The sequence below is a fragment of the Columba livia genome, chromosome 2 (genome assembly GCF_036013475.1).
Source record: "Columba livia isolate bColLiv1 breed racing homer chromosome 2, bColLiv1.pat.W.v2, whole genome shotgun sequence".
NCBI lineage: Eukaryota > Metazoa > Chordata > Aves > Columbiformes > Columbidae > Columba > Columba livia.
Window position 1 is genome coordinate 11,190,280 of NC_088603.1, and position 23,091 is coordinate 11,213,370.

The 23,091-nt window shown below is 38.3% G+C and overlaps 1 protein-coding gene across 4 annotated transcripts in view; it reads right to left on the reverse strand.

Annotated features, from left to right (window-relative positions):
* ESYT2 (extended synaptotagmin 2) overlaps positions 1-23,091 on the reverse strand; it is an 84,475-nt gene that overhangs the window by 16,307 nt on the left and 45,077 nt on the right. For 2 of the 4 annotated variants that reach the window (XM_065050481.1, XM_065050478.1), the window contains exons 7-14: positions 13,838-13,893; positions 8,920-9,040; positions 8,163-8,339; positions 7,735-7,817; positions 6,433-6,481; positions 5,743-5,832; positions 5,127-5,222; positions 2,779-2,880 (exon numbers count right to left, since the gene is read on the reverse strand). In XM_065050481.1, coding sequence (XP_064906553.1) covers positions 2,779-2,880; positions 5,127-5,222; positions 5,743-5,832; positions 6,433-6,481; positions 7,735-7,817; positions 8,163-8,339; positions 8,920-9,040; positions 13,838-13,893 — 774 coding nt within the window. The remainder of the gene's footprint in view (positions 1-2,778; positions 2,881-5,126; positions 5,223-5,742; positions 5,833-6,432; positions 6,482-7,734; positions 7,818-8,162; positions 8,340-8,919; positions 9,041-13,837; positions 13,894-23,091) is intronic. The other 2 variants (XM_065050480.1, XM_065050479.1) reach the window with 1 other exon arrangement.

Consider the following 23,091-nt stretch of genomic DNA (forward strand, 5'->3'; position numbering starts at 1 on the left):
CTCCTCTTTCCATACAGTGTTGTGTTTGTCTTTACAACAGCGTGGTACAGCATGACTGCAGATCTCTTTGTGCAGAGCTATCCAGCAGACAGCTATTTCCATCCCATCTTTACATGGGTGAAATGACTGTTCTCTATGGAAAAGCATTCGTTTTTCATTCATCAAGGTCATTTTAAATCCCAAAGTGCCCCTCAACTTACTGGCCATCTTTCCTTTACATTTGCACCTGCATATTCAATACATGTCCCTTCTCCCCCTATATTATTATTTCAAGGAATTTTAAAAGTCAAAAACAAACCTATGTGATCAATTATAAAGGCAGGCAACCAATGATTCCTGGATATTGAACATGTCTCAATTCCTCTGGAATCATAGCAAGGATAGGCCAGAAGGGACATCAGCTGGGGCAAGTATGTTTAAGCCAGACTTCAGGTTTCAAGGGAAGGAGCTGCAGGTCCATGAGGATGCGGCTGAAAGGCTGGGCGGGAGGAGACTAGGAGAAGAAAAGGGAGTATTCAACATAAAAAGCCAAGGGAAGGTCTTGCCTTGGGTGACAAAACCATTCTGAGTGCCTCTGAAGTTATAAGAAAAGGGGATGGGTATCCAACAACTACACTCGGAACTGACCCAGTGGAATAAATAAAATTTCAGGCTAGCATTCTGTAACAGCCAGTGACATTTGCGGTAAATCCTAATAACAAACCCATAAACTACAACACAACTAACAAGCTGTGTTGTTATTAAGGCAGATCCTAATTCAACATGCTTTGGACTACAACTTATTACTTCTGTTGATTCACTCAGTCTTGTTTGGGTTTAAAATAGGGCTTTAGAAATTTCTAAATCTGAGTGCACCCTCAATTGATAACCAGAAGACAGTCACTGACCTGTAAAAGCTGATTTAATATATGAATAATTTCTATGTTATATAGACACCAAATTAAAAATGTTATGAGCTAATGATAATGTATCATAAAACTAGTGTTACTCGCTCTTAGAACACTACTCATATCCCTTAATTTCAGATAAATCAGATTTAGATGGGTAAATGTCTGAATTAGGTGTCATGAATCTAAGTTCCCAGTAGTCAATAATACTGTCTAGAAAGGTACAGAGAGTACTCAGAGTTCTCTGAGGATTTTCCTCTCCCTATATAAACTTAGCCCCTTTTTTAACACCCCCCCTCTTCCAAGTAACTCAAGTTACATAGCAGATACCTGAACTTGCAGATGGGAATGTTTGCATAATACCTCGTGTTTCAAGATGCCCCGAAAACAAGATGCAGTTTTATGACTGCTGGAGCTGTCATTATCTCTGGGCTCCTACAGCCCTGTCTCCTGGTCTCCAGCCAGAAATCTCCTCCTTGCTGCAAGACGAGTGCTCTTGCAACTGCGGCACAGGGCGCTTAACGCGGCTGCGGCTGCAGAAACCAGACCTGGCTCTCGTACAGCGGGTGCTGTTCCACTCTGACTCACTAATGGCTTTGGGGATTTGGACACTTTTGTCCAGTGTCTAAAGAGATGCTGTTATATGTAGATTACATGTCCTAATGTGAAGACCTTAAGACCAAGAAAAATATTAGGGCTATGCTATCAAGCATTTAAGTTTTTAATAAAATATTAGTTTTAGGATGTATCTAGTGTTTTTGTACCTAAAAGAAACAGCAACTGCATATCAGTTTTAGCACCAAAATAATTGAACCATTGCTTAAGAACTGCACTTCTTATTGATTGATTTTTATAAAGATTTGGTAACAGATGTAACCTCATCTGGGTGTTCCTGCTCCATGGGGGGATTGGACTGGATGAGCTTTCGAGGTCCCTTCCAATCCCTGACATTCTGTGATTCTATGAGATGTAATTTTTTTGATACTTCACCACGAACTAACTGAAAGGACCACAGAAAAGGTTTTGTTGGGGTTTGGGAAGGGGGAAGGTGTTATAAAAATCCAGGTTTATGATACGAGCCAAAAGCCAACAGCCAGCAACAAATTTATCTGCACAATCTACAATGGCATCCTCAGCTCTCTCTGGCCAAAGAGTTTGTATCTGAACAGATTCTCATTCTCTTGGAAGATACCAAGGTTGTGTTTACAGATTTAAGTGTAAGACATTCAGAGGCTCATTAGTTTGTAATAATCTTGTAACATTAAATTCAAGTGAAAAATATGAATCCTAGCCTGGATTTTCCTGACTACAGACTACTTGGACAAAAAGAAAAGGAGCTTGGGAATTTGCAAAACAAGGAGCATCATGGAGTGAAATAGGATTTACAAGGGAATTTACAGTTTGGGGAGCACAAATAACCACATCCATTTTTAAAGCAATACTTGAACCAGTGTGGAGAGGTTGCAAGTTCTTACAAACATTAAGTGCATCACCTTTTAAAGAAACTACGGGGATGTTGGTTGCGATATTTATCAGCTTATTTCTCTGCAATAAAAGCCAACAATCCACCAGCATACTGTGTGCTAGGACAGTATGCATTTTATTTCTCAATGAATCAGCAATCCAAGTTAAATGTAAGAGCTTTTACAACAAACTTATCTTGGGTTTTTATCATAAAAAGTTACTTACTTACCCAATGATATGCTGATCAATGAAATTTAAGTAGCCTTTAAGATGCAATAAAAATAGCACAAAAACAATGCACACTTGTTGAAACCATGCAGCAAAACAAATTGCATGCTCTCATTCCACTAGAGTGAGTGGCTTTAGTAGCGCTAATCCACACTCTGGCAGAGAAAAGGTACAATACAAATAATACCAGAGAACTCACAAATAGTGCTCTATAGAGTGAGGTAGTGTTTTCACAAAAGACTAGTCCCGATGCTCTCCTCTCTTTTAAGTATCCACACCCAAAGTTTCCCTCGTAGATACTCTTAGGAAGATGGAAATGGAAGGAGAAAGCAGAGTGATGGGGTTGTGGCAGAATGAATGCATAAGCAGCTTTACTACACAAAAAAGTTAAGGAACACAGTCAAAGGATTCCAGAGAAAACAGCAGATAACAAGAAGTAAGTACATATTTGTCATTACAAATACTTTCATCTGTTAAATGGCTTTCTGTAGTGCAGCAAGGTGAAAAGTCTTTGCATTTTTATTTTTTATTAATTATTCAAATATATTAACCCACTTCCCAAGTTTACTTTTGCTAGTGCAGATTTATAGGGCAGATTCAACTAAGTACATTTGGAGACTGCCCTTCTACACCGCTTCTGTTTCACTTGAAACACATTTCAGATAAACCAGCGCAGTGTCTCAGAAACTCACAATTATGATGCATCTATGCCAAAGAAGTGCCTGTGCTGGGATTACTCACCATAACGCAAACAAAACAAGACTGACGACAAGATCAAAAATGTAGCAGTGATAAGCATTAACTTAAGAAATCCATTTGGAAGGTAATAAAAAGTACTTATTCATCTAGAACATATTTCAGCTGTAACATTCAAGTTGTGGACAAAAGTCTTCCTAACTATTAAAAGCAATCAGTGTAATTTTAACAGACTTAGTTCTCTTTGAACTTTTTGTTCCCCATAAATACAAGCAATCCAAAAGTGATGAATGTTGCTGTTACACTACACGACCCCTTTAAGTGTATATGAACATAACATGAGAAGCCAGCAGACTTTTATACTTAGTCTTGCAAATGTTCCATAGTAGAATCAAACGGACATTAAAGAAAGCTGTAGTCGCTATCATTCACTGCAGTCTGATTCAATGCAGTGACATTATTTAAGCATTGGATTTCTAAGCATTTTAGAACATGTATATTCAAAACAGGAAGGGAAAAACTAAATTTATGAGCAAAACTATGTTTATTTGCTGGAGAAGCTGATCTAATATAGAGAAGCCAACTTGTATGGAAAAAAATTGGAAATTGTGGATGAAAGAACTTTAAACTATTTGTTTTAAGTAAGAGGCCTTCGTGTATTTTAACAGATACATTAAACTGTTAACAGTTTCAATAAAATTAATAGTTGAACAAGAAAATACAGAAATGGGTTCAATTTAATCTATTGTACAAAACGTATGGCAGATGGACTCCTTTTGTGTGTTGGAGTATTCTGATACTGATGTTAAGCACATAATAATTCTAGTCTGTCTCTGCTTATTCTGTACTAGAATAATTCTACACTTTTTCTACCAAGTTAGAGCGTTCCCCAGAATTCAATACAGTGAGGTTGAAAAGATAACGCAGGACTCTATTCCATAAGAGCTACATCCTTTTGGCTTTTAAAATAACCTATAAATACTACTTCCAAACACTGCTCTATGCACCCTGGAACAGGCTTGAAATCACCAGTCAGTGATGTGAATTGTTTAGGCTGCTACGGTTTCATTTGTTACCACAGTCTGTCTCACGCAGCATTTGAACTTCAATTTGAGGGGACAGATTTGCAAAATGCATGCAAAAAAAAATCTGAGGCTTGAAAACTTTATTCTCTCATTAGTATTTTAGTCAGCACTTGCAGAATTTCTCATTCTAACAGCAATGCTGAAAAACAGCAAAACCCAGTGTCATGCTTCTCACATCTATTTATGGTAGGGTTTACTTTATTACTGCTATGTGATGGAACCACTGTTTATTTTTATGTTTTGCATAAGCAAATAACCAATAGGCCAAATAACAACCTGACAGAAATCTCAGACCAGTTTTCTGCCACTGTAACATCCACTGAACAGTGTTAATTTTGTGATGAGGACTTCAGGATCTTCAAATCTACCCCAGATACCCTAAACCAAAGCAAGTAGGTTTACCTGAACTCAAGCAATTTGGCCTTTTCCCAGTAGGTTCCTTAAAATTCCCCATACTAGTCCCATACTCTTTATGGAAAACACTGTGTAATAAAAACATGCAGCCTCTCAAGTCCAGGAAAGGAGCATTCTTTAAAGAAAAATCACACTGATAAAAGAGTAATGTTTTATTAAATATATGTATCTATAATACTATGCTGCTAGAAACGTGGACCTTACATTACACGTTTTGAAATGAGAGAAAGTATAGAAAACGTGGCATAATGTGTGTTAGTAAAGCAGTGTGCCACACCACCGAGCAAGACATGCTGGAAGTACGTGGGACATACCCATGACAAAAGGGTTTATCCATCAGAATGTAACTTACAGGCAGGTTTCTTGCCGAGTCCAAATAGAGAATAAGCAATGCAGAAGAAAGCCCATCATTGGCTTGGTCTTTATCAGCTCTAATGCTTGTTAGCACCTAAATCAATAACATACTGTAAGCTTTTCTGAAAATCAAACATAATGATTATTTCTCTCCCACACTCCTGAAAAACATTTTCAATCCATCTCCCAAATGCAAACATTCACAAATGAACACCATGAAGCACAAAAACTAACTTTTCAAAACTCATAAATATTTCAAACCCATTTTAATGGGAATTTCTGCCCCATTTACTAATTCCCTTTTTAGACTGGACAGATTCTAATAGCATATCCAGCTTTATCTCCCAGACCAACGAAATGTTAGCTGATATTCTCAAACCTTAATACTAAGAGAAAAGAAAAGGATGACAAAAGCATTTTAAAATCCCATGTCACTAAAATACATCAGCAGTTATGATAATGAGATTTCTAAAACACAAACAGCTTGGAATAAAGTTACAGGTTTATCCGAATTCACAACATCTAGATAATCTAATTACTTGCATATTCAACAACAACTAAAACCACCCCACAACAATTAAGATTAGGATAAAAGTGATGTGTTCCTTTAATACCTTGTCTAGGTTCTCAGCAGTTGGCATCAATGTGAGCCATTCCAGTTTTAAATGCAATTTTCCTTTGGACACTTCATCCAAAGTAAACCACTAAAAGTTAAGCAAAGTAATGTGAAATGATCTGACACCAAACCAATACATGATTGCAATTGGCTCTTCAGGACATTTAGGAAAGGCTAAACTCTACTAGAAATCTTATAGAGCTGAAGTCCTTTAAAATATTACAACACAAAATAACAAAAACAGCCATATAAATCTCGACGTTATATAGTAAAAGCATTTTTAAAATATCAAGAGAATTCTTTAAGTTCTGTAAGGTTGTTCTGGAAATACAAACCTCGCATAGCATTACTATAAAATCTCTCTTACATACAGGACAAAAATCCTAAGTGTAACAGTAGTTAAACTGGGCAATTCTAGTGCAAGAAAAAGCTCTCACCAAATACATAAGTTACTGGTTTTTGCATTTACATAGCAGTAATCTTAAAACCCCAAGACAGAAGAACAGCATTATTCTACAGATCTCACCAATTCAGGTATCCCTTAAATCACTATCCTGATCATCAGGGACTCTATTTCTAGCATTAGGTCACTCGTGCACACGCAGGAACTATGCTCAGAAAAAATTAATAATTAAAGAACCATATATACAACATATGGATTTTTAACCCAAACTTGCTGAACGCTTACCTCATCTAGAAGACGCTCCTTTTCAACTTCAACTAAATCTATCATCAAACTAGAAAAACAAAACAAAAGTATTTTAGTCAAGACGCAAAAAGATCCCATAGAGAACTGCAACCCCAGGCCGTGCTTGCTGAGTATCCAGGCTTCCTCTGAGACCAAAGGAGCAGACTAGTGTTCTTTTAGCCCCTAAGAGAGGAAGAAATAGGGAATGAAGTGGTTGAATGAAGAGGAATGCGGGATAACAGAAAATATATCTATTCTACAGCCCATCTGGCACAATATGGCTCACACACATAAGACCAAACTCTCAAAACAGCGCCCACATCCTAACTACCCACTGGAAACAGCCCCTGGCCATGAATTCATGCTTCAGCATTGTCTGGGAGAGCACTAGTTCACACAAGCTGAAATTGTACCAGGGAATCTGCTAAAAATCAAACAGGGCAGCCAACTGCATGTCATTACACGGACATCTTTTGTGGCTTTTTATTTTATTAGCCCTGAAGTACACATTATGCCAGTTTCTTCCCCTCCACTTGAGTGTAAGATTAGGGAAGTGCAAAGAAAAGAAGCCTTTGTACTTCCTACTTCTTTAAATTAATGAGAAGTAGGTACTGTTGCTCCTGTTAGGAGAAAAGGAGCTGGAAAGATAAGGGAGTTCTACTCTGTATGGAAAGCAACAATGAGAAGCTCCAAAACCCTGCAAGAAATAAAGGTGACAAATTACCGGAGAAAGAGGCTGACTAAAACCCTGCAATGTTCATGGGTTAACACTAAAGGCAGGCCTAGGGAACCTACGGGTGAGTAATGTTTGCAGAAGCATTACAGCAAGATATTTTCTTTAATCAAATAGTTAAGATCAGCTCTTAAAGAAAAATAAACTGTGAGCTGGCCATTCAAAAACTATGCAGATGAAGAAGATACACGGTAATAAAGCTATATTAGCTTTGCCTGAATAAATTATGTGCTAGCTTATGAACACTAAAGCGGGTAGGGTACAATTCCTAAAAAATACCCGCCTTTTTTTTTTCATGAGTACCCACAACACGTTATTTAAAATATATATATATATAAACATATAAATATGTATATACACACAAAAGCACATTTTTATATACATATATTTACATATATGAAGTAATTATAGAACTACTTACTACCACATCTTGGAAAGATAATTAATTTATAAATATAGTAATATAGCAGAACTACAACCGCAATAAAACACGAACAGACAAAAAAAAAGATTACATTGAAATATTTAATCTCTTTTCAACACTTGCCAACGTTCTCCATAACATTTACCTTCCCAGGAAGTCATCTTTATCTGGATCTTCATCAAAGAGCTCGATCTCCAGCTCCTGGCCTGGATGTTCATATACTAAGGCCTGAAAGTACAGTAAGATAGCATTGTCAATGGTAAAACCAACTAGCAAATGGCACAGTAACAGTAAAACATTGAACTGCAGTGCCTTTGTGTGTTAAAACATATCAATATGCAAATTCTTTAAAAAAGATGAGTAGAGCAAGGGTAAGAGCTTTTCAGATGTGATTTGCTAACATTGCTTTAAGAGACTCGATTTAGTCTCAGAAGCACTGATGCTTAGTCTAGCTTAAAAAAGTACATACATCAATGGTGACTTTCTCTTCTGTTACAGAGGACCTTCTCTAACAAAATCAGTTTTGAAAATGACTTTACAGAAAACACAACAAGCTATTTGTATTGATTATACCTCATAAACTTCATTCCATTTTGGATTGAGATTTTCTTTGATGACCTTGCTTTGGAAAATCTGGTTGCCCACACGGATGATTCCATAGGGATCTGACTTGCCTTTGACAATCCCTTTTAGGTAAGTATCTTTCCCCTCTAGGTCCTGAGCTTCTATAAAGTGTATCCTTAGAACACCCTGAAAAAGGAAAAGATGAGTTTCTGTAGTAGCCTGAAAGCCTCCATCACAATTTATGCAATATATGTTTTAAAATTTCCACTGTGATTTCCTTAACATGAAACTTAGTTTGGACACATTCTGAATGGAGGGATATCAATGGTGATCCACATACACATAAGACCTGACACTCAAAGAGATTCCTGAAAAGAAAAACTGCCATCAATAATCAGAAACATGCCAATTATAACAAGAAATGGAAGTGAGTAGCAATAGGTAGTAAGAACTTTCCAGAGAAGAGCACTGGCAATAATTTGCACACAGGCTACTTGATTTTTAGTCTATACAACTGAACTATATTTTAACAAGTAATATGTTTAAGATTCTAGCAAAACAAAAATATCTTTCTTGGTGTTATTATGAAACATTAACTCCAGACATACTATTTATAAATTAAATCAATTATTATAAGTGACTGGATTCATGATAACATCAACTACTGCAATAACGGCATTTAGAAATTCACGCAAAAATCTCTAACAGTTACTAATACAGAAAAAACTAAATGCAAAACTAAAAGTATTAACAGAAAGGTGCTTACCTTTGGTATAGGAAACCGCAGCTGAGCAATCTGCACTTCACTGACAAGGGGGACCGTAATTCTATTTGGAAGGACCAGGTAGTTGGATATTATATCCAATATTATTGTATCTGATAAGCCACTGTTGGAGAAAATAGTCTTCATTAGAATTAAACACACGTTATGTCACACTAAGATACGCCTTTTGCTGCTTAACAACCTAAACAGAGAAAATATTCGCCTTTTGGGGGATTTAGAAGACATAGTTTTATAAAACACTTCTGAAAATAAAGAATTCTTGCCAAAATAGCCACCAGGTGGAAGCAGCTGACACGGAATCGCAGAAACCACAGAAATGAATCCGCATTCTCATTTCCCTGCCGCCCAAGCTCCCCCCTCGCCCCGCGCTTTTTAAAGCCACCCAGGGTAAAAGGCTCTTGCCCGCATTGTAAATAACCAAGCAGATGTTAACTGTTAGTCTGCTTTTGTATTTTAATTATGATTTAACCAGCCCTGAAAGTTTGGCTGAGTGTTCCTGTATTGTTATGAAAGAAGTTGTCCCCTTGAGCTGGGAGGACTGTCATTTATAAAAGAAACACAAAGAAAACATGCTTGTGGCCCAGGAAAATATGGCCTAGGGAAGCAAAGCAGGTTTTGTTCTGGCAAAAAGGGAGTGGCAGTACAGTCACATTGCTAATGAATCATTAAAAAACCCGAACTCGCCCCCCTCACACCCCACAGGCACAGAAAAGAGAAACTTTCCTAAACTACCGGTTCACCCAGTCTGGGTCTGAGCTGACAACAAATCAGTGTCTGCAGACAAACACCACTGGTTACCTGCATCATCTACAGCGCTAAGAAGGCAGAATTGGAGTGGTACGATTCACCATGGAAAACAAGTATCCAGGGGGAGTTTAGGGGTATGTGCAAAGATTCAGAGAGAAAAATATAAAAATACTTGATGTATTCTGAGCCGCAGGTGCACTGGCACTAAAGCTGGTGGAGCTTCTTCAGGGATGAATGATTTCTCCTCCTAAACACACTTTAAGTTTCCCCTTTTGTAGTCTTTATGAAATTAAAATGCAGATATGTTCGATTACTGAGAAGGTTTTTCAGACTGAGCACTTGCAAAGTTTTCCTAAGACTGAATCTGCAGTTGGGAGCAGCTCTGACTCAGCAGCCAGACACAAAACCCACAGTGAAATGAAATATATATTACATTTTCATTTCTTGGTGAGCAGTAAACATATTACGGCAGAGACAGGTAACAAAATTAACCCACTGAATACAATCTGGCCCATTTCTAATTCACACTGATCTCTCATGCCCGATATCTGCATCCCCCGGGCTGCCCACATCCACTGTAAATCCAGTTCAACTATGACACACAGTATAACGTGGCTCTTTTTTATAATATCCAGTGCAATAAGAACAGAAGAAACTCAAGACTGCATCAAGATCAATTGAGAGGTCTGTGCAGACCCCTGTTTATTCTCTGAAAGAAGCAACAGCAGACAATGTTAAGATGTTGCTCAGAGGAACCTTCCTCTCAGCTTCTGTGAGTTAATTCACATCTGTCCTAAAGAGGAGTCTTTATTCCCCTCCTTTCTCCCAGAGCTTATCCAGTCATATTTGCAAAGATTTTCATTCTGTGTGAACCCTCAACCCTACAAATTTATAGTTTCAGTAATTCCTAAGACAACTACTACAAGAAGACAGATTATGTTATTTGAAAGTAAGCAGCTTCCTTTAGTCATCATACCACATGCTGCTTTTCAAACCTCCTCAGTTTAGTTTTGCTAAACATCAAGTTTTCAATTTATGTACATTAAACTTTATCTGAGGTAAGCCAAGAAAATAGAACCCATCATTTTGTTAAAAATTTAAGATAAACAGTCCGAACATTAAAAAGGGAAAAAAAGAATCTGAGGTGATGGTCACCACACAAGCAACAATCCCATTTTTCAAAATACAACTCTGATGATAAACCTGCCGTAGAGAGATCAGAGGAGTTTGTTCTGTTCATGCTTTTATTAGTGTCCCTTCCTGGCAAGAAGACAAATCTCTACCTTTACGCTCAGGCAAGTGCAGGCCTTGAGAACAGATGATTAATGGAGAAAACTCACTGCTCTAGGTCAGAAAACGCCAACAACAGTGCCAGAGAGGCGATGGCAGCACAGCTGCCTGGAAAGAAAGGTTATCATGCTCTTCTCAAGTATTTGCTTAGAACACATGCATTACGAAATAAGCTATGGGCATAAATAAACCTAGACTTGGTTCAGAGACTGACTGATGTTCAAACGATGCTACAGGTTATTTCCCTAAAGCAGAGGAAGACGGACTGAAGCACAACAGGGCCCAGACCCTTGGCAGATTCGCAGTCCTTGACACTAGGACAAAAACCCAATCCTGTGATTCCAAAGGTCAGTCTTGCAATTTTATCCTAACGAAAATGCTTGAATTTCACTAAACCGTGAGAAATTAGTATAGAAATTGAAGGAGCATTAGTGGAATTTCACAGAAATTTACACAGACTCATACAAAGCAGTAGATACTCTGTCTTTAAAAAAACAGGGAGCAGGAAAAGAATACCAAAGATCCTAACTAAGTAATTAATTAAATGAATTCTAAACCAACATGACACTTCCAAGCTGTTTGAAACTACTCTAACCAAATATGAGCCAACTGGGATACTCCCAGCTGGAAACTATTCTTCATGAATACAAGGCAAAAACTGCAATCTTTCTAATTATTTTATTACTTAAACTAAAAGGTCTGATCCATGGAAAGCAGAGACACATCACTGATCAAGCAGCATGGGAAGAGGTATCATTTTAAACAATTACATTATCAATAAAGAGCTTAAGACTAAAACTCTGTCACTGATTATAAGTACAATCATTTTTTCAGTTCACAGAAATGAGAGGTGTGAAATGCTTCAGACAGTTTATTATAGTAAATGTCTTCAAAAGTTCCATTTCATTGCAGAAAATTATTGGCATTTACCTACTCTGTTGTATTGCTGTTTAGCTCTACTTAATTTTTAGTGACGGAACAAGCAGCTCTATACTTCTCCTGCCTTGTCCTTGCTCATGCTGCAGAGACAGCACATCTGACTGCATAGAGTATTTTTACTATATTCCAAGTAACCATAACAGAATTCATCTTCCCATCATCCACATCCCCTCCTGACAGCACTTGAGTGTTCTCACAACCTGACTCCTCACGTAGAGATTTTAATTCCATTGCTCTGTAAGCCATGCTAATGATGGAATATGAATTACTTTTCTGTCCTTCTCCTTGTGGAGTTACATACAAAGAGCAATGGAAGTTGGTAACGGCCGACAGAGAAGATTCCAGGGGCAAATGCAGAAATTTGTGTAGCAGAAGACATTTGCAAACAGAGTACGAAAGGCAGAAGTAGTTTAGTGTGCAGCCAACAGCCGTGGGATGGAAAAGGTACCTGTAGTGGCAGTAATCTCTTGTTCACCATTGTTCGTAACAACTACAGTATGTCAGGCTGTCGTACCAAAATATACAATCTATCTATACAGATAAGAAAACCAAATACAGCACTCGAGAAAACTCTTGGCGAGGCAGAGAGCATGAGTCACCCCAGTTACAGTTACTATAGAAACTATACCACGTATCTAGATGGCACCACTCTATGCACATGTGGCCAAGCTTGGTTGCTCTGGAAACCATAAACTTGAGATACTTAGCGAGACTTTGTTTACATCAGAGGTTTTGTGTTTGCAGTCAGGCAAATATGGAGCATGAGATGAAACTTGGGAGCCTAATAAGCTTAAATAGTAAACGTAAATCTATTAATGTTATGTCAAAAGAGCAATTTATTCCTCCGGAGCTGCGTTTTGGAAGCCATTTTCCCACTCAGCAAGAAAAGCTCTTTCCTTGGAGGCAGTCCTAAGCAGGCTTGAAACATGAGCACTTCTTACAGCCATTAACCTACTTAGTGCAAGTTCTAATTTCAAACTGTTCAACTGGGATTCCATGCACTGGCTTCATGTGTCTAAGTAAAGCAAAAACCATTTCGGTCACACAATTGAGCACTAAGGGATTAATTTAATACCTAAATTCAAGCTCTTGTTTTTAAACAATAAAAAATAAACCTGGAGTCAGCCAGCTCTTGAGAGTATTGGGATCCAATAAAAGGACTAATCACACAATCTGAGTGTGTATCAGATCTGCCATTATCCCCTTAGCCATTGTCCCAATATTGAAAAGCCCTTGGGTAACTATTACAACTTGATAATTATTAATAAATTCATGGATTTAACCTTATCAGGATTGCGATGATTCAAAGCAGCTTGGTTTTCACCTCTACTTCTGCTTTTTTCTTTGGGGTTTTGCCAGGTACTATTTTGAAAAGCTCTGAATAAGCCAAGCATTTTTTCTAGCTATATACAGGCAATATTTTTGCTACTCCATTTGATCTTCACATAATAAACTGAGAGCTTTAAAAGCAAGTACTTGAAGAGTTTATTTAATTCGATTACTGTCTTAAGCTGTTTCTAACTACCTTCACACAAGCACCTAGAGATGTATCAGCATAGGAAGCCACAAGCCAAGATGTTGTGAAGCCACTGGCATAAAAAACTCAAGCTCTCTGCCCTTCTTCTGTCCTAGGAGATGGCAGATAGGACATTCACAAGACTCTGGAAACCTTGAAAGGCTGAGAACACTAACAAAAGCAGATTAAAAATTATCTTTTCAAAATGTTTTTAACAAGACCCACTCAAAATACTTTTGATGTACATTCAATTGTAGCGAAATCACTACCTTCTGTATATTGAGCAACTTCTTCTAAATTAAGAGATAAAAGTGCTCATTTAGCCTGATATTTTTAGCTGATGGTCTTCAGACTTTCTGGAGTTCATTGAGGTGGAGGAATATCAAACACTGCTTTACATATACTCACTTCAGTCCTGGAACATCCAGAAGATTGGTCAGTCCAGTCCAGTTGATTTCCAAAAGCTGTGAATTACAGAGAAAAGGGAAGGGGAAAAAAAGGCAACTTGTGAGTTCACAACACTGAAGAAATAAACCTGATCACGACAGATTCTGGTCAGTGGAAGGTTAAGAACCAGTTTCCAGGATCTTCTTAAACAGAAAACCAAAACTTCTTCCATTCCATTCCAAATAATTTTTACCAATGGCTTTTAAAACAGTTTGAAAAACAAGTCCTTATTCTCTTATCCATCCTCTCATAAATACATCTAAATACACAGGTGGACACTCTAATATACACACGTATACAGCATCTACTATATAAAAGCAATATGAAATAATGAAATGCAGTCCTAATTTCTGAAGAATATTTTCATATTCACCTGTTACAGATGAACAGTCAGCAACATGAATCTGCCAAGTATAATAAGCTGATGAAGAATGCTATTAGAGATCAAGAAAATAAGTGATCTAGAAGACCTGACCAACAGAAAGAAAGAAGAACTGGGATTAAGAAGGGGGAAGGAGGATGTGACAACAGCTTGCAAACACAGAATAGGCTGTTTTCTATGACAAAGAGACACATTCGTTCTAGCGCTGATGCAGTAAAGAAGAATGGTATCAACAGGATTAAGTATTGAAGTGAGAAAAGTCTTCAGAAATAATGAATAGAGATAGCTCATTGCTAGATCATATATACTTTCTTCACCAAAAATCTGTACAGAATACTATACATACAAATGCTATTCTATAAAGCTGCTTATTCTGTTTCAGGGCTACTGGCATTAACAACTGATTTCTAACATTCTTTTCAATCCTATAGTCATCTCATTCTAGATAACAAAACTAACAGAACTGAGTTTCCTTATCTCCCTTCTCACTGAAAACTTTCTGTTAACTGCATAGAATTTAGTTGAATAAAATCAACAAACAAATCCAAACTCGCCCAATGACCACCATCCTTCCAAATCCAACAACCCAATCTAAGAATAACTGTACGAAAAGAATTAAAAGGACTTTGACATTCCTCCATTAACAAATTAATTGTGTTGGTTCAGTTAAATATTGAAACAAAACCACAAATCTCTACAAGAACGTATGTTGCATCTTTCCACAAACAGGCAAGAATAATCACTACATTCATTTTCTATTAAAAGAAACCAGCACATCATTCTTTTATAAAGGATCTATTAATAGTTTAATTAGTGATTTCCTTTGTGAATACTTTGCCTAAAGATAACACGTAATACGTTTACTTACAGAAGGAACACTGTTAATATACTTTTGTAAAGGTGGCGAATTATTTCAATGTTATCTATGAAGCACATAGCTTACTCGTAACAAACAATTAAGCAGAAAAATAAAAAATCATTATCCTTTCCATGGAAAAGGTAGATAGATTTAATAACTTAGTATTCCAAAACAAAAGGCAGGACATATCATGGGATGTACAGCAAGGATGTACATGAGCCACCCACATGCCGTTTCACAAAGGAGGCTGACGCTGAGAGCCATGGTGAGCAGGCCGAGGGGGCTGGGCCTGCCCCTCTGCCCAGCGCTGCTGAGGCCACACCTGGAGAGCCTGGGCCAGGCCTGGGCTCCTGAGCACATGGACATATCGGAGAGAGCCTAACAACAGGCCAACCAGGATGAGGGAACAGAGTGCACTATCAGCAACTTGCTGATGACACCAAGCTGGGAGCAGTTGCTGACACGCTGGAGGCTGTGCTGCCCTCCAGAGACCTGGACAGGCTGGAGAGTTGGGCGGAGAAAAATGTAATGAAAGGACAAGTGTAGAGTCTTGAATCTGGGCAGGAACAACCCCAGGTTCCAGTATAAGTTGGGGAATGACCTGTTAGAGAGCACTGTAGGGGAAAGGGACTTGGGGTCCTGGTGGACAACAGGATGACCATGAGCCAGCACTGTGCCCTTGTGGCCAGGAAGGCCAATGGTACCTGGGGTGGATTAGAAGGGGGGTGGTCAGTAGGTCAGAGAGGTTCTCCTGCCCCTCTACTCTGCCCTGGTGAGACCACATCTGGAATATTGTGTCCAGTTCTGGGCCCCTCAGTTCCAGAAGGACAGGGAACTGCTGGAGAGAGTCCAGCGCAGGGCAACAAAGATGATGAAGGGAGTGGAGCATCTTCTGTGTGAGGAAAGGCTGAGGGAGCTGGGTCTCTTTAGCTTGGAGGAGACTGAGGGGTGACCTCATTAATGTTTACAAATATGTAAAGGGTGAGTGTCAGGAGGATGGAGCCAGGCTCTTCTCAGTGACAACCAATGATAGGACAAGGGGCAATGGGTACAAACTGGAACACAGGAGGTTCCCCTTAAATATGAGAAGAAACTTCTTCACAGTGAGGGTGACAGACACTGGAACAGGCTGCCCAGGGGGGTTGTGGAGTCTCCTTCTCTGCAGACATTCAAACCCGCCTGGACACCTTCCTGTGTAACCTCATCTGGGTGTTCCTGCTCCAGCAGGGGGATTGGACTGGATGAGCTTTCGAGGTCCCTTCCAATCCCTGACATTCTGTGATTCTGTGATTTGGTCCCACCCAGGGAATAAGATTAGTGTCTTCCTACCTATGCCATTCAGAAGGGTGAATAAACCTACAGACTTCGATAGAATGGTTAAAATTTAGCACTTGCCCTGCTGATATCCATTTAGAAAATCACTGCAAGATTTTTCATAGCCTCCTTCTTCTACTGTGTTACACTCCTATGGCTCTGTACAAGCAGGAGAGAAACAGAAACAGAGACTCCTCTGATACAGGCATCTTGATGACTGGAAGCAGCTTTCAACCTCTGCCAGCCAAAAGGATCCCAGTGGAGATCTGCTCTTTTTCAACATTTAGAAACCAACACACTTTGAACAAAACGATTATACATGTATACAGATCATTACGGTTTATCTGTTGGCCTCTTGTAAATGCAATTTTCTAAACCCTTCAGCATAATAATGTATCCCAGACTGGAAAAATGAATACAAGTCAAAACAATTTTTCATTCTGTCATTACAGCACCAGACAGAAGAGCTCTCAGAATGGCAGCTAAACTTCACGGTTTAGTTCTATTCAATTCATTTTCTTACTTCACATAGTTTTATATTGTGTGAGTTAAAATGCAGTAAACAACAAATTTCTGCCAGTTGTATGTATTTTTATCTATTTAATTATGCCTTTGCATCCCCCTTCTTCCCGTTGCCGATTACAGAGTATTTACTTTATCTATCCACTTCGCATACTGAATTTTGCCCAGGAATTACATTCAATATCTCAACAGATATTATAATGATGAAATTCCAACATTTTGTTGTTCTGCTCTGACCCTTAAAAAACACCTTCCCAAAGTGATTACAGAGTATTTACTTTATCTATCCATTTCACATACTGAATAACATCGCATCAGATACTATTGAATGTAAAGCTGAATTTCCAGTTGCACACAATGTTGAAGGCCAACTAAATTACGTTCTAAGGAAAGATATTCTCTGAATACAATAGCAGCTCTAGTGACCACTTGCTAAATTTCCAAATGTGAAGAAAAACATATCAGAAATAATTTGTGGTAAAACAAGTTATTTTACATTGGTGTGTAAGCTTTACTTGTACAGTTCTACAATAAAAAGCCATGAGTAGAACACAATATTAACAGTTAAGAAAACAAGGTAATTTCAGTGTATTCTTCTCTGAAAATTAATGGTGCAAATACTTAGTGTATGTTCTCAAATCTCATGCTCATCTTAACTCTGAAAGTTAAGAAATAAATAACCGAAACAGGAGGAAAAGTCCAGTTTAGCATGAATAACTCAGTTTTGTAGTTTTGTTCTACTTCCTCAATCAAGCAAACCCACAAGTGTTTTAGTAACATAACATGCACGTAACTTGGTAGCAGCCGATAAGACTAACCATGATTTGTGTTTTCAGACTCGTTCTAATCACAAGTTTTGACATTACATTATGTCACAGTTCAAAAATCTGTGTAGGCTACCAAGGGTCTGGAAGAAGTAATTTTGTACTGTTTTAAGACAAAGAACCCAGTTTATTACATGATCTATTCCCTTTTCATTACTCACTGGTGAATTAGAAGGCAAATACACAGCATAAATACCTAAAAAAAGTAGTTCCTGTGCTAAGGTGTTCATACCTGCATCCCATATTTAACAATTTTACATACTGATGTTTTCAGAATAAATAGAAAATGAGAAAATATCTGCTTTTCCTTTCTATTTTTCATTGCACACAACAGTTAACATGGTAAAGTCCTGTGCTGTCCCCTAAACAGATGTAACCGAATTAAATGAATTGAGCAACATAATGCATGCTGAAATTCTGCATTGAGAAACATCTCCTACACTAGACTGAAACATATGGTAGTGGTTTCTGTACTAACGGCCACAACCCAAAACAAAGACCAAGCTATGAGATACCACTGAGAGATGAAAGATTTTCAATTTATGCGATCAAAAAGCATTTCAAAAGGTTGCAACACGGTATATGAAACTCATAGAGCGCCTATGGTACAACCTCACTATCAATGCTTTGGTTATTACACACCTCAAAAACAAGGCTACCAATTCATTCTGTCATCAGTCCTTGGACCATGAAGGATGTAAAAAAAAATTACACAATGAAACTGAAAAAATAGTGTTACTAAGAGTGGCCAATTAGTACATATAATCCCAGAAACTTCTATTCATCCACTTGTTGTACAGGAATAAATACCAAGGCCAATTTCAGAGATGCGAAAGTCAAGTCCTTTTCCAAGTTGGAGCTAAGAAATTAAAAAACATTACTAAGGCTAAGCTTTTTATAGGATTATTAGAAAAGATTTGCAAATAAATCTTAAACCATGAAATGTTTTGGAAGGAATATGAGCCTTCCAAGTCCTGGCATAAACCAAGCTTTTGCTATTTGGGCTTTGAAGCGAAGTTCTTGCAGACAACATTTGCCACATTCGCTCACTCAGAGCTTCCTTTCCAGTGCTACCAGAAGATACCACTGATATCACCGCAGTAACACACACTCTCTAAGCTTAGTCTACATGTGTTACTGACAAATGTTCTGTTCTTTTCATGTTTTGTTTCAGTTGGGTTTTGTTTTGGTCTTCTCTCCCCTTCCATCCCTCTCAATAAGGTTGTTTCAAGTACGCACTTTTGGCTTCCAAACAGAATCAGACTTCAGCGTAAGATACACCTTTTGTAACATAAGAATACAAGAGTTTTCCCAAAAGCAACAGGAAGTTCAGGTAAAAAAAGCTTATGCCCACAGTAGCATGGAAATAGCACTGACAGCAGATAAACTCACACAGAGAGAGAACAAAACAGTCAGATCTATTGTATTGCTTGATATGCAAGAGGGAGCCCTTCCAGCCATAGTCCAGCCATATAACGAGGATTTTCATTCTACATTTTGGGCATCACCAGGCCATGAATTGCTGGAGAAGAAGACAACCCCCTAACTTGAGGTTCTGACAGTGAGTTAAAGCAACATCACCACACTGCAAACCAAACAGCCCTATGGAGAAGGGAAGCAAGCAAAAGACTGCCAGCCGATGAACCGTTTTACAAAGCACAAAAAATTCCATACTTAAAAAAAATAAATAGGTTTGGCCTATAAATCTCCAAAATAGCTTAACAATATAATTTCCTTGTCTGCCACCACTTTGGGCAATGCATAATTCTCTCAGTTTAGGGAAATTCAGGCACTGCCAGCTGGGTCTCTCCAGCAGAGCTGACAGGGCCCTGGAAAGTGTGTGTTCAGGATTTGTCACCAAGTGAAACTCTGCCAGGAGCCAGAAATGATGTCTTTCCACAGCACGTTGCAAGCGAGAGAGGTGCCGTGCCTTGCAGAGGCTTTCACCAGGCAGCTCACCGGCCTGGAATGGGATTTCAGACACCACTTACACTTTCCGATGAACCAGTACGTGCGTCATCTTACAGCTCTTTCAATTCTTCCTCTACTCAGAGAAGTGAAAACAAATTATGCTTTGTCTCTAAAAACACGACATTTGCGTCTTATCGAGGCTCTGTACTGAGAACTACTGCAACACATACACTGAAAGAGTTTTTAAAAAACATCTACCCCTGCAGCCTGTAAGAAAAGGTGGGTTAAAAACTGATGAGCATTTTCACATATTTGGTGACCTCAATACCCTGGTGCCTTTACAAAGGGAAAATAACATACTGGAATATAGAATATACAGGGCAGTAACTGAAGTTCACACAGCAGCACAAAAGGAGCCTCTGAACCCTGCCAGCTTTGCGGCTCGACCTGCCTGCCATGAGCGCTACTCATTCTCAGAACAGAAGCCACAAAGTATTTTAAAATGCTGATGAACAACTTCCTGCTAATCAAGCGATGGAAGTGTAAGGTATCTGCACGACAAATTTAAGCTCTGCTACTGGGCACGGTGAGACAATGCCATGGAGTAAGTTGTATTTCTTCTCAGAAATTTATTAGAAGGGGACTAACATGCCCTCTTCTGTTACTTGTGAATGGTCATGTAGAAACACAGTGCGATTTGTCTCAGTAGACCACGGCCCATTGGCACTGCAATGCTAAAGTGCTAACACTATTAGAATAATTTAATAAGTAACATTATCAAGTGTTATTTCCCCAGTAAACACCTAATAAACTCAGGCTCTCAAACAAGGCTTGACTATACTATAGAAAGTAAACTGTGTTTAACACTAGTGTTTCAGCTTTAACTGTCTGAAGATCAAAGTGAGATAATTGCTATAGAGATAAGACGTGTAGTTGTGAGGGTCAGACAAAGAGAAGGCAAGCTTTTGATTTAAGGTGACCAGATGGATCACAGTTGGACTTAACAAAAATTCAGTGCACCTTGGTGTTCTCCATAGTGTCAACTACTCAAAGCTACAGTTCAGTTTCTCAATTTCTACTGCTTTCTACCCATCCTGCATTTTGGTTCACACCCTCACATTCATACTGACCTGTTAGTGAGTCGAATCAAGATACTAAAATACATCTGAAGGACAGGAAACCTCTCACTTCTTGTTGTGTTCAATATTCTGCCAGCTGACATCCCTTAACCAGCTTCCTACAGCAACAGAGGTTTCAATGCTGGTATAAGGGAGACAGTAACACCAAATAGGAGGGCACAGGGAGAAAAGAACACAGTACAGTGGAAGCATCAACTGTGATGGCCCTTGAAGCATCCCTATCAAAATTAAAATTCTAAGTGTACAAAGTAACAGTGCAAATCACTCCCACTTTATAAGTAACAAGGCTAATTCTTAACAAATATTATTATAATAGTACCCACACTTCAGAATTTATCCAGGTGTTCCACAAACCCCTTTAAAAGAGGTTAAAAAGTTTTGAAGCGAAGATACCAATAGTCTTGTATGTTCTGAAGGTGTTTTGGATCCACTAAAAGCAAACCAACACAACATTCTTCTGTGTTCTACGTAACAATTTGATGTGTTTTTCCAGCCATTCCACCAGGACTCATTCTTGATGCAAGCACTCCTTTGGAGCCTCATTTTCATCAGTACTGATAATTTTTAAAGCCGCATCCAGCGCTGAATTTTCCAAACATGAAACTAAACCAATATAAATAAATCAAGACGACAGGACAAAATGTAAAATGGGTAGAGAGAGAACAGTGCTCAAGTCAGCAAGCGGAGGGCAAAACTGAGAATATAAAAATGAGACATTTGGAAGAGCCCACTTTTCCTGGAAGGCATCCTGATTTTTTGTAGCCATTGTTTTTATAGAACAATAGTACTGGTATTTTCATGTGTCTGTTTTGTTGGTTTTCTTAAAAAAAGAGAGAAGGGTTTGGTTAGGACACGCCTTCAATATTCAGTATGCCACTCAACAACCTTTGAAAACTACCAATTTGCAGTACTATAAATCATATATACTTCTATAACTGAACCAAAAATCAAAATAATTAACTGTGAAATCTTGTTCTAAAAGTAAACATAGCTACACTTAGAGAAGAAGAATATATGGTAAATATATATCATGTTAACGTAATGAGAAGTAATGCGAAAACCCTTCCAAATCCCGACTATTTCCATAGCGCTAACTTCTCTCTAGCATTGAAGCTCAGAGATTTAAAAGACTGCTTCAAAACACTAGAAAACACACATTTCTCCCTCTTGAAATCTCTTACACATCTGGACGTATTTTATACACTGATGAAACTTCTAAGACCTCCTTCGCAATAGTAACAACAAAATACAGTATTCAACTAAAGTTTCATATGGAAGTTTCATATAAAGTAAGAACTCCTGCAGCATCAAAAACTTCCTGCATTACTCAGAAATGCGAGACTGGTAAATTCATTTAGCAAGTATGTTCGGAACTATTAATTTAGGCAGTGTTGCCTTATATAGTCATTACGGCCAGCAAACAGATGATACAGAGCAAGAGGAATTGTTGCCAGTTACTTTAGACTGGAAAATATGAGAACAAACTCTAACACCAGCTGCCAACTAATTCCTCTTCCCTTCTAACAAAAATATTGAAGAAAAGCTTCCCTTGGCTGCAGCCACTTGCTCTCTAGCAAGAGGACAAAGTTTGGTTATTCCTATAATAAGCGTTATTTTCATTTTTCTACAGAAGTTAAACAAATAAACACCAAGAAGACACAGTGCAGTGGGAGAGAAGTCTGCTTCAAAAAAACTAAACGTCCATGTTTAACTGTCAAAATTATAGAATAACTTGATTCAAACATACATTATTTTTTATATAATCCTCCCATAAGTTTGCTCAGACCTTGACCACTAGCTTGGTTTTTAAATGAATGGAGGGTGATAAACACTGTTAATATTTTTGTAACTGAATACTTTTGGGGAGGAGTTGACTTAATTTTCATACTCCAGTCTACTTCCCATCCTTTTTTGTCCCACTAAGTCAACCAGACCCCTCATAAAGTGGCACAGGGGTAGGACTAAAGACAGAATTACTCTGGACAACATGAGCCATATCTGTGTCCACACACCTAAACTCTTCTCCTTGCTCCTCTAAAACAGACTTTGCATTTAACTTGTTTATTGGGTGGTCCCTGTACTGAAACTGAAGATTTTTTGGGAGGGCACTAAATAGCAAAATAATATCAGAGAATACATTAATTGCACAGTGCAAAGTACCATAAAGCAGCATTCAATCCTTGTCATAGCCCTGTTTAGTTTGATAGTATAAACATGAACATTTAGAGATGCCCTACACTCACACTGCTTAGTCAAAGGGTAAA